Raw genomic sequence first — 13,010 nt, 5'->3', positions numbered from 1 at the left:
TTCGCTTGCATCCAAACACGTGTCAAAATCAATTGTTGTCATAGCTCACCAAATTGTTGACTATAAGAATTGTACAAAGCACGACACGTCACGTGAACATAGTAATGTGGAGACTGGGATGGCCGAAGCCATTCGGACACCGGGCTGGATCGCCATTCAGTCACATTTCTGGGCAGGTCGTTCATGGCACCCGCATATCGGCTCACATCAGGGCCGGTCTAATCATGGTCACCCGGAATGAAACCGTTGCCCCAAGCACCCGACCAACGTCAAGGCGGTGATCCGTCAGGAGGCATAATATATCCCGATATGGTGACGCATCTGGGAAACCAATGGAGGCCGACATATACATAGCCATATCATTTATGAGCTGCCTGTACAAACTTTTGGAGTGTGTGCTATCGAACGATAGGGGCTGTCCTAGACGCCGCCCTGCATCCGATTAGGCGAACTTCGGGGAAAGGAGGTGCACAACGGAACAGGCCATTTCCCCCACAACGCCTCGAGAATGGGGCCGGATAATGGCAACAATCCACCCACTCCCCCTCCCCCTCCCTCCCCGACATCCGCGGAAGAAAATTACAAAGAGCTGGCTTAACAAAATAAAGAGAAGAAGCTGGGAAATCCCCTCTCATGCGCATAATGCACGGTGCCCCTGTTTCAAGCGGAAATAAGTCCGGGCAACCCTTGCACTTATCTTCCTTAACTTCGGACAGGGCTACGCATACAAGATGGAAATGGTTTGGACGAATTCTCTCCGAGGAAGTGGTGGGGACATCGACTTATCAAAACTGGGAGAGAATTTGCCAGGATTCTGTACCAGCAAGAGAATTTTTAAAAATTAAGGAACAGGCACTGGTACAAAATAAATATCTGAACAATTGTATATGAAAGGTGCCAGACAAAGCAAGAAAGAAAAAGACAAGAAAAAAAAATCATCCCAAAAAATCAGTCTATCTCGACTAGGGGTCGAACCTCAGACCTTTTGAAGGTCAAGATAGACTGATTTTTTGGATGTTTTTTTTTTTCCATGTATTTTTCTTCCTTGCTTTGTCAGGCACCTTTCATACACACTTGTTGAGATCTCTATCTACCAGCAAGAGAAGACACTGACTGGTAGCGAATCGACATCGGTCCAGTCCGTCAATGCTTCATCAGTGTTAATTTCAAACCACGACACGTCATCTCAAGACATCGAGTATTTTTACAAATCGAGCTCTTTTTGAATTCGTGACTAAAGTTCACATTTGTAACTTTTCGCCTCAAAACGATAATATGACGAGGACATCGGGAGTTTTATGTTTGTTTGTTTTGTTTTTAAGGGTTTTACGGCGCTTGCAACACATTAAGGTCATATCAGCGCCAGTAAAAAGGAAGAGAATAGGATAGTAAAAAGTTCTAGAATTACAATTAAAGCACAAAAGAAAAGGTAAGACAAAGGGGAACGGGTTCAAATAGGGAACAGATGTAGATTCCAAGAGCACACCGTTAAAGTACTTAGTTTGAGATCACCTAAAAGTCTCATCCAGACACAAGCACAGGTCCCAACTAAGAGGAATACACTCAAATGTTTATCAATCATATAATATATGTAAACTAAACATATTACAATGCATAACAGAGAGATGATTTACAAGAAAAAAAATATCATCTCCCAAAACTATAACTATACATTCGACTGTTTCCCTCCCAGCCAAGGAACTCTGGCAAGGATCAGGACAAAACTAAGTAATCTCATTCCAAGACAATGACAGGAAACAATTGGAAAACGGGTATGGGGGGGATAGAAGACACAGCATGTACCTCCCTGCCCACTATGGGAGGTCAGGATGGGAGTTTTATGATAATTTGTAAAATGGTTTGTAATTGTTAACATCAATAATGCACGGTCTTGGAACCAGTTCTAAATCCCGCTACACACAGAATTCATTTTCGAGATTACATTTATTGTTTTAAAAATCGATCAATGAAGTTTGTACCCTTATGAATGAACGATGAACATATTTCAAGACCTTCAGTAATCTTGAATCATTCTTAACAATCAAACAAACTTGAGCTTTTATGAAGAGCAATATCCACTAAACGTGATCAAAGCACATTTATATCCACTAAACGTGATCAAAGCACATTTATATCCACTAAACGTGATCAAAGCACATTTATATCCACTAAACGTGATCAAATCACATTTGTATCCACTAAACGTGATCAAATCACATTTGTATCCACTAAACGTGATCAAATCACATTTGTATCCACTAAACGTGATCAAAGCTCATTTGTATCCACTAAACGTGATCAAATCACATTTGTATCCACTAAACGTGATCAAATCACATTTGTATCCACTAAACGTGATCAAATCACATTTGTATCCACTAAACGTGATCAAATCACATTTGTATCCACTACACGTGATCAAATCACATTTGTATCCACTAAACGTGATCAAAGCACATTTGTATCCACTAAACGTGATCAAATCACATTTGTATCCACTAAACGTGATCAAATCACATTTGTATCCACTAAACGTGATCAAAGCACATTTGTATCCACTAAACGTGATCAAAGCACATTTGTATCCACTAAACGTGATCAAAGCACATTTGTATCCACTAAACGTGATCAAAGCACATTTGTATCCACTAAACGTGATCAAAGCACATATGTATCCACTAAACGTGATCAAAGCACCTTTGTATCCACTAAACGTGATCAAAGCACCTTTGTATCCACTAAACGTGATCAAAGCACATTTGTATCCACTAAACGTGATCAAAGCACATTTGTATCCACTAAACGTGATCAAAGGACATTTGTTTCCATTAAACGTGATCAAAGCACATTTATATCCACTAAACGTGATCAAAGCACATTTGTATCCACTAAACGTGATCAAAGCACATTTGTATCCACTAAACGTGATCAAAGCACATTTGTATCCACTAAACGTGATCAAAGCACATTTGTATCCACTAAACGTGATCAAAGCACATTTGTATCCACTAAACGTGATCAAAGCACATTTGTATCCACTAAACGTGATCAAAGCACATTTGTTTCCACTAAACGTGATCAAAGCACATTTGTTTCCACTAAACGTGATCAAAGCACATTTGTTTCCACCAAACGTGATCAAAGCACATTTGTATCCACTAAACGTGATCAAAGCACATTTGTATCCACTAAACGTGATCAAAGCACATTTGTTTCCACTAAACGTGATCAAAGCACATTTGTTTCCACGAAACGTGATCAAAGCACATTTGTTTCATTATGGTTAATGATGTATTTATATTTTTTTAAACATCAGTATACTTTGACAGGTGATCGCAACAAATGGCTCGGTAGAGCACTCGCTTCACACGCAAAGGGACCAAGATCGATTCCGTTGCAGTCGATATTTTTTCTGCCCCCCCCCCCCCCCCTTATACACCCAGCAGTGAATGGGTAGCTGAGTCAATTAGATTTGGCGGAAAGTACTTTGCGATAGAGTAGCGTCCTGTCTTAAGGATGCAAATCAATTGCTATTGTCCGTTTTACGCTATAGAAACCGGAATAAACTCCGTCTCCATGAATCCATATCAAAAGGACTTTTACATTATAAATACCAAGCCATCTGAAGCTATGCATATTTAAAGGATAAGACTTGTATGCAGCCTTACATAAGATAAGATAAGATAAGATAAGAGAAGATGAGTCTTATACCTAGCCGTACATATAATTAGATAAGATAAGATAAGAAAAGAGAAGATAAATCTTGTATGTAGCTGTCACACGGTCTGAGCACGAGTGTGCACGGTTCGGACCCAGACGGCGACACTTATATAAAAAAAAATAACCAAAAAAAAGGGGGGGGGAGGTGAGGCTGACTGCCAAAGATTCACAAATTATGAACACAACAAGTCCGAGATTTAAGTGTATATGATATGAAGTGTTTATTAATTAACGTATTGAGCTGGTTATAAATGAAATGTATATGAATGAATATAGCAGATGAATCAAGAAGGTATGGTGGTTGATGATGTTGATGTAATGAATGTTATCAAGATGACGCTTCTAAGTAAAATTATGATATTGATAATATAGGCTGTGACAAAAGGATGAAGGTCAAAATAATATTGTTGATGATGATTGACAGATCTATGATGAGTTGGTGATAGAAGTGAATGATGTGAATATAAAGCTAAATGATATATGAATAATGATAGAAAAATATGATCATTTTATTTGTATGACCTAAGGGACCCCAACTTATCTCCGTCTGTGTGAAGATGATATTCTACGTGCTGTAGTTGCCTGTGTGTTATTCCAAGTGTAGGTTATTAATGAGATAAATGTCCATATGAATGACACACAGTACCAATGTATTAGGTTCCAGAAGACAATGTCTAATGCAGTTATCAAACAATGGATTGTTCTTCAAATCACGTAAAGGTCACAGTAAGTTATTATGTCTATTTTGTAACAGGTTTCAGTTCTTGTTTATGTTCATTAGGTAATAGGTTTCAGTTCTTGTTTATGTTCATTAGGTAATAGGTTTCAGTTCTTGTTACTAAACGTTAACTTTATGGTCAGGTAAAGTCACGAAAAAAGGTAAATAAAGGCCAGATCTCAACAGAGCACTACTCAAAAAGAAATTAAACAACATTAATTTCTGTTCGGTAATACTATCTCACAACAGAGACAGGAGTTAGAAGCCGTGATAGAACGTTACTATGGACTTTTACAACAGATTCAGGAGTTAGAAGCCATGATAGAAGGTTACTATGGACTTTCACAACAGAGACAGGAGTTAGAAGCCGTGATAGAACGTTACTATGGACTTTCACAACAGAGACAGGAGTTAGAAGCCGTGATAGAACTTTACTATGGACTTTCACAACAGAGACAGGAGTTAGAAGCCGTGCTGGAACGTTACTATGGACTTTCACAACAGAGACAGGAGTTAGAAGCCGTGATAGAACGTTATTATGGACTTTCACAACAGAGACAGGAGTTAGAAGCCGTGATAGAACGTTATTATGGACTTTCACAACAGAGACAGGAGTTAGAAGCCGTGATAGAACGTTATTATGGACTTTCACAACAGAGACAGGAGTTAGAAGCCGTGATAGAACGTTATTATGGACTTTCACAACAGAGACAGGAGTTAGAAGCCGTGATAGAAGGTTATTATGGACTTTCACAACAGAGACAGGAGTTAGAAGCCGTGATAGAACGTTACTATGGACTTTCACAACAGAGACAGGAGTTAGAAGCCGTGCTGGAACGTTACTATGGACTTTCACAACAGAGACAGGAGTTAGAAGCCGTGATAGAACGTTATTATGGACTTTCACAACAGAGACAGGAGTTAGAAGCCGTGATAGAACGTTATTATGGACTTTCACCACAGAGACAGGAGTTAGAAGCCGTGATAGAACGTTATTATGGACTTTCACAACAGAGACAGGAGTTAGAAGACGTGATAGAACGTTATTATGGACTTTCACAACAGAGACAGGAGTTAGAAGCCGTGATAGAACGTTATTATGGACTTTCACAACAGAGACAGGAGTTAGAAGACGTGATAGAACGTTATTATGGACTTTCACAACAGAGACAGGAGTTAGAAGCCGTGATAGAACGTTACTATGGACTTTCACAACAGAGACAGGAGTTAGAAGCCGTGCTGGAACGTTACTATGGACTTTCACAACAGAGACAGGAGTTAGAAGCCGTGATAGAATGTTACTATGGACTTTCACCACAGAGACAGGAGTTAGAAGCCGTGCTAGAACGTTACTATGGACTTTCACAACAGAGACAGGAGTTAGAAGCCGTGCTGGAACGTTACTATGGACTTTCACAACAGAGACAGGAGTTAGAAGCCGTGATAGAATGTTACTATGGACTTTCACCACAGAGACAGGAGTTAGAAGCCGTGATAGAACGTTACTATGGACTTTCACAACAGGGACAGGAGTTAGAAGCCGTGATAGAACGTTACTATGGACTTTCACAACAGAGACAGGAGTTAGAAGCCGTGCTGAAACGTTACTATGGACTTTCACAACAGAAAATACAAAACGTCCTTCTCCACCACGGACTTACAGCAGAACTGAAGATGAAATTAAAAGTCACTATCTTTACCATCCCTTTTCGCATGACTCATGGAAAAATCCGAGGCGAAATGGGGGTTGTTGTTGTAATTTAATGTTCTTCTCCCCCTAAACATGTTTTCCCCTAAATGAATAAAAAGCACGTACGGTCGATCGTCACGAAGTCAACCATGATAGAAAACATTTCCTGTTTCATGAATAGTTCTGGCACTGTAACTGACTGGGCAATGAAGCGGCTAGTACTGTTGTGATAACTACAGCAGGTCATTTATTGGCTACATCCCAGGCCAGCAAAACCCTGGTGTGTAGTTTTGTAATTCAACCTCCGTGGTCATAAATAATAATAGTATGTTAAACAACTACACACTTTAAATTGTTAATTATTTTTAATGTAACCTTTCACTTATTCTGTGGACGCATCCTCTTGAGTCAGCAATTTTCACGTTTTCAGCTGTCAAATTCAAATTGATTTATTTAGATTGACCGACGTGCACACATTTTCAGGTCTGGTAACCCACATTGGGCTCATTGTTGTATTAAATTCAGATCTGATAACCCAAATCCCTTTGGTCTAATTGCTGTAATGGACATACTCATAAACCAACGTAAAATATTGTCATTACAACAATGTGAAATCAAGGCCCTGACTGCCTCAGGCTATCAGACCTTCAAATATGTACACGACAAAATAAATTGCGCAGTGCTCAAAGTACTTAAATCACCGGAAGTTAGTTTTGACAAAAATGGAAATTAAAATTTGGATAAGGCTAAACACAGTATATAAAAAATAAAAATGTAGATTGTATGTATTGGGACAGGGGGCTTGGGTTGTGTTTACCATGAACACAATTGGTGGGTGAGGACAACAGACTTGTGTTATCTATGGTGAGGACTGAGGAGGTGATTCTGGTTTATGGTTGTCACGGATTAGATAAAATGTTGACAATGGGACGCACGTACTTACGGTACTGAGGTATTCAATTTGACCTAACTATTGAAACATTGTATCCCCCCTCCCCCCCCCCCTCCCCCATCTGTATGACTGTATTTTATCATGTGTAAAGGACTAGAACGGATTTCGTTTATTCAAGTTTAGCTTTTACTTTTCAATTCATGTGTTGACATTTGTGTCTCGAATCAACCAAAGACGCATAACGCCAGGACCAGATTTATTTCCACGATAACTGACACCCTAAAGGACACTGATCACGCTTAACATCGCTTGGTTTTCATGACAAGACGAGAGTCCGTTCCACTGATCCATTGAGCGAGACGATTGTTCGAATCCAGTTGACCTAACTCAGTTCTTCCTTTCCTTGTTTTTAGGCTGTCTGTCTCCATTGAGCGAGACGATTGTTCGAATCCAGTTGACCTAACTCAGTTCTTCCTTTCCTTGTTTTTAGGCTGTCTGTCTCCATTGAGCGAGACGATTGTTCGAATCCAGTTGACCTAACTCAGTTCTTCCTTTCCTTGTTTTTAGGCTGTCTGTCCATCGGGTGATTAGATCTAAGTTAAGTCTCTCTAACAGAATAATATAAACTTTCAAGATTACGTATTCTATCTGGCGGGTAGAATAGAAGAGCATTATGATTTAACACATAGCATCCATTAGCTTGCGAGAACGATGTTCTTTCGCATTGATGCTATGCGTGCAGATGAAATACGTTTTACCCGTCCGTATATATGTTTGTATATCTTTATTACAGATAGTGTCTGTATTTCTTGCCGTCGTTGATGTCTAGAAATGGCTATAAATTTACATTACAATTTGTATGTCTGTTGTTTTATCTCAGTCTCTCAGGAGCCTTCGGTCTGTCTCAACATTTGTCAAAGTCCGTCGAGTAGAATACTCACCTGATCTGTCCACCAGATCGTCGAACTAAAACACAAAACTATGCTCACGGTAACCCCTAACGTCTGTAGTGTGATAGCGAGAATTTTGTAAGAAGAACCACCCAACTGGCTGTCTCACAAAACAATAACAAAGATCTGAGTGACGAAAAGTGCATTCATTTGATAAAAAGGCAATATTGAGGAAATAAAAACAACCAACGCTTCTACACTACCACTGTTTTTCTTATACGAAAAAAAACACGCTGTTTACATATACATATTGCTTTCACACACACACACACACACACACACACACAAAGACAAACACACATGAAAAACACAATGGACACGTCAGAAGCATAATAAAACGAAATAACTACAATTTGGCCAAGGTTAATTGTCCAATGAAATGCCACGGCAAAGACTCACTGTTAAACATCGCGATTCGATTATTTTTATCCTGCCATATCACACCGATACGACAAAGATGAAGAGGTTAAAAATAGTCTTTGTCATAATGATTGTCTTCGTATCGATTACATAAATGCGGTGTCTCTGCCCTGGCCTAATGTCTGGGTTTGGATGGGAAGGCAATTTGGGGTGTCGGAATTGTCACTGATGATTCTCTTACGTCATCGGCGGTGTCACCACTACGACCAGTACCATCAGCACCATTACCACTATAACCACAACCACCACCACTACGACCAGTACCATCAGCACCATTACCACTATGACCACAACCACCACCACTACGACCAGTACCACCAGCACCATTACCACTATAACTACAACCACCAACACCACGACCAGTACCATCAGCACCATTACCACTATAACTACAACCACCACTACTGCGACCAGTACCATCAGCACCATTACCACTATAACTACAACCACCACCACTACGGCCAGTACCATCAGCACCATTACCACTATAACTACAACCACCACCACTACGAACAGTACCACCAGCACCATTACCACTATAACCACAACCATCCACTAAACTAATACACCATACATAAACACAACACATACGACAGTACAGCAACATAATAAACATCAATACACTACAATGCCAACTAATTCCATAACCACTAACGACCAGTCCATCAACACCATTATATTTACCCCATACACCATACCACAAACATGACAGTATAAAAACCACAATACGACTGTCACCACCATTACATAAACTACACCACCACACTAGACCAGTATCATCAGCACCATTACACTATACTCATCACCACCACTACGACCAGTACCATCAGCACCATTACCACTATACCAAACCACCACCACTACGACCAGTACCACCAACACCATTACCACTATGACCAAAACCACCACCACTACGACCAGTACCACCAGCACCATTACCACTATAACACAACCACCACCACTACGACCAGTACCATCAGCACCATTACCACTATAACTACAACCACCACCACTACGACAAGTACCATCAGCACCATTACCACTATAACTACAACCACCCACTACGACCAGTACCATCAGCACCATTACCACTATAACCACAACCACCACTACTACGACCAGTACCACCAGAACCATCCCCACTACGACCAGTACCATCAGCACCATTACCATAATATCCACAACCACCACCACTACGGCCAGTACCATCAGCACCATTATTACAATAACTACAACCACCACCACTACGACCAGTACCATCAGCACCATTACCACTATACCACAACCACCACACTACGACCAGTACCACACACCATTACCACTATGACCAAAACCACCACCACTACGACCAGTACCATCACACCATTACACTAACCAACCACCACCACTACGACCAGTACCACCAGCACCATTACCACTATAACTACAACCACCACCACTACGACCAGTACCACCAGCACCATCACCACTATGACCACAACCACCACCACTACGACCAGTACCATCAGCACCATTACCACTATAACAACAACCACCACCACTACGACTAGTACCATCAGCACCATTACCACTATAACACAACCACACCACTACGACAAGTACCATCAGCACCATTACCACTATAACCACAACCACCACCACTACGACCAGTACCACCAGCACCATTACCACTATAACCACAACCACCACTACTACGACCAGTACCACCAGCACCATCACCACTACGACCAGTACAATCAGCACCACTACCACTATGACCACAACCACCACCACTGACAGTACACCAGCCACCATTACACAGTACACAACTACCAAACCCCCCACCACTACGCCACCATCAGCACCATAACTATAACACAACCACCACCCACTACACCAGTACCATCACACCTTACACTAGACACAACCACCACTACGACCAGTACCACAGCACCATTACCACTATAACTACAACCACCACACTACGACCAGTACCACAGCACCATTACCACTATAACACAACCACCACCACTACGACCGATACCATCAAGCACCATTTCCACTAACACAACCACCACACTACGACCAGTAACCACAACCAACCACTAACACACAACCACCATACACAGTACACACACAACACAACCACTAGAAATCACACACAACCACACAACACCACTATGACCAGTACCATCAGCACCATTACCACTATAACACAACCACCACCACTACGACCTTTAACTGACAGCACCTTAACATTTGATATAACCAAACACTAGAGTTAAACATCAACCATCATAAACGCATCAATTAGTACCACTAGACCGACATACACTAGACCAACAACCACGGCTTGGAAGTAAAAAAAAACCAATTTAAAAGGGGAAGGGGTTTGGGTTAAAACGGGGGAAACCTTTAAAATGTTGGAAGGCTTTTTTTTTATTTTTTTTTAATTTCAGGAAATTTTTTTCAATTTTACTCTCGGGAAAAAAAAAAAGTTACAATACAAATAAAGCAAAAAACCTTAGGGCATCATTGATAAGGTCTTTCCCTAAACAAGCCACGGGAAAAATAAAAAAAAATCTATGTAGAAAAACATAGAAATTTTTGAAAAAAAAATATAAAACGAAAGGGGGCAAAAACCCCTTTTAAAAAAAAACCCGTTTGGATAAAAGAAAAGAACTTTTTCATCCTCCTGTTTTTATCAAAATTTTGGGACTTATTGTAACCCCAAAACGGGGCAAATTTTTGAGCAAAGAAAAATTTTAGTAAATTTCAATTTTTTCCAAAAAGGGGCGGGCTATGAATAATTGTACCCCCATAACCAAATACCCGTCAGCAATTTTTCCTTCTTCCCGTGTGTTAAAATTGGTTCCAAGTGGAAAAAGGGGGTTCCAATTTTTTTTAAACTGTTGTCTAAAATTTCCCTTTGAAAACACAAAAAACCCCCTTTCTATAAATAAAGACCTTTCCAAAAATTATTTTCCCAATGGGAAATTTTTTGAGTCCACCCCAATGACCAATCAAATTTTTTGTAAAAACTAAGACATTGCGTTAAAAATAGGTGACAATCTTTTAAATTTCGACACCCCCCCCCCCCCCCCTTTTTTGGAACTTTTACCATTCACATGCAAAAAAATTTGGGTTGGTTTCCCTTTGGCAACTTTTGAATTCGTTTAAAATTTTTTTATCTTTTATAATGATTAAGTTGAAATTATTTAAAAAATTACATTTTTATGTTTTTTTTAAAATTTATAAATTTTTTAATCACTTTTTTTTCAACAATAGTTTTGTAAAGGGTTTTGTTTTAATTTCGGAAAGTTTGGGAGCCTTTAAAACTTGACCCAAAAATAAATGCCTTTTTTATTTTTAAAATTATTATCAAATTATTTTTTTATTATTATTTTTATTTTTAAAATTGTTTATTGTTTTTGTTATTTTTATTGAATTTTTAAAAATTATTATCATTTTTTAAAATTTTTTAATTAATTTTTAATTATTATTATTATTATTATTTTTAAAAATTTTTAAATTTTTTTAATTACATTTTTTCAATTCGTAAAAAACCCACCATTCTTAAAAAAACTCCCAACCCGAAATAAAACACAATCCCCGCCCAAACTCCTTAAAACCCCGACCAAAAACCCCAAACCCAAACAAAAACCCCCACCCCTAACAGCGCAAAAGTAGGTTTGTTTTAAACATATTTTCCGGGGTTTTTCAGAAAATGTTTTCCCGTTAAAGAAATTTGGGGAGCTGGGTCTAATTGATCTCAATTCGGCCCAATTTGCCCCTTTGGAAAAAAAAAAGATTTATTGGCTTTTTTTAAATCACAGACAAACCAGGTGAAAAAATTAAAGTACGGGAAGTTTATTTTTTTTTAATTTAGAAAAATTTGGTTTTTTAAGGCCTAAAAGTTTTTTAATAGGGAAAATTTTGTTTTTTTTTTTTTTATTTTTTTTTTGTTTTTTTGGGGGGGTTTTTTTTTTTTAAAGGGGTTTTTTTGGCGCAAACACTTTTGGATAGGGGGCCAATAAAAAAGAAAAAAATTGGGGATACGAAAAAATTTGTGTACAAAAAAATTTGGGGGAAAAAATTTAAGCTAAAAATGTAAAAAGGGGAAAATTAGTTTTAAGGCCCTTCGGGACCAGTTTGAGCCAAAAAAAGAACCGGGGGCCCTTTGAAAAGGTCCCAAAAAGAATTTAAACTCAAATTTTTCCCAAATCTTTTGGGTTACGTTAAATTAATTATACATAAGGGTAAATTTACAGGGAAAAAATTTTTCCCCAAGTTTATCTTACTTTGCTTTTTTCCCATTGGGGGGCCAGGGACAAACAGTTTTCCCCATTCCAAGAAAATGACAAAAAGATTTTGGGGAAAAACAGTTTATTATAGGGGGATAGAAAAAAGAAGAAAGTGCCCCCCCCCAAAAAAATATTCGGGTTTACCAGTTAGGGGACTTCGATTGTGTTTACAAAATTTTGGGAAGAAATTGAAGTTTGAGGGCCCACGTTGGAAAAAATCAAAAAAGGGAAAGCATTTTTAGTCCGGGGTTTCAATGTTTTCAAAAATTTTTTTATTTAATTTTAAATTGGATTTTTTTTTTATTTTCCCGACAAAACGGGGTGTTAAAAACTAGAA

The 13,010-nt window shown here is 38.9% G+C and overlaps 2 protein-coding genes across 8 annotated transcripts in view; one reads left to right on the top strand and one right to left on the bottom strand.

Moving 5' to 3' along the window:
* LOC144980350 (CCN family member 1-like) overlaps positions 1–13,010 on the top strand; it is an 81,905-nt gene that overhangs the window by 5,989 nt on the left and 62,906 nt on the right. The gene's annotated exons all lie outside the window — the stretch shown is intronic.
* On the bottom strand, positions 6,340–10,599 carry LOC144979415 (uncharacterized). The gene is made up of 2 exons (XM_078926060.1): positions 10,549–10,599; positions 6,340–10,141 (listed from the first exon to the last, which is right to left on the bottom strand). Exon 2 carries the CDS (start codon positions 9,004–9,006, stop codon positions 8,506–8,508), a length of 501 nt encoding a protein of 166 aa, XP_078782186.1. The 5' UTR covers positions 9,007–10,141; positions 10,549–10,599; the 3' UTR covers positions 6,340–8,505.

Source organism: Berghia stephanieae, chromosome 9 (assembly GCF_034508935.2).
Source record: "Berghia stephanieae isolate SIO BIC M18660-M18661 chromosome 9, UCSD_Bste_1.3, whole genome shotgun sequence".
Taxonomy (NCBI): domain Eukaryota; kingdom Metazoa; phylum Mollusca; class Gastropoda; order Nudibranchia; family Aeolidiidae; genus Berghia; species Berghia stephanieae.
This window is presented reverse-complemented; position numbering and strand designations above follow the sequence as displayed.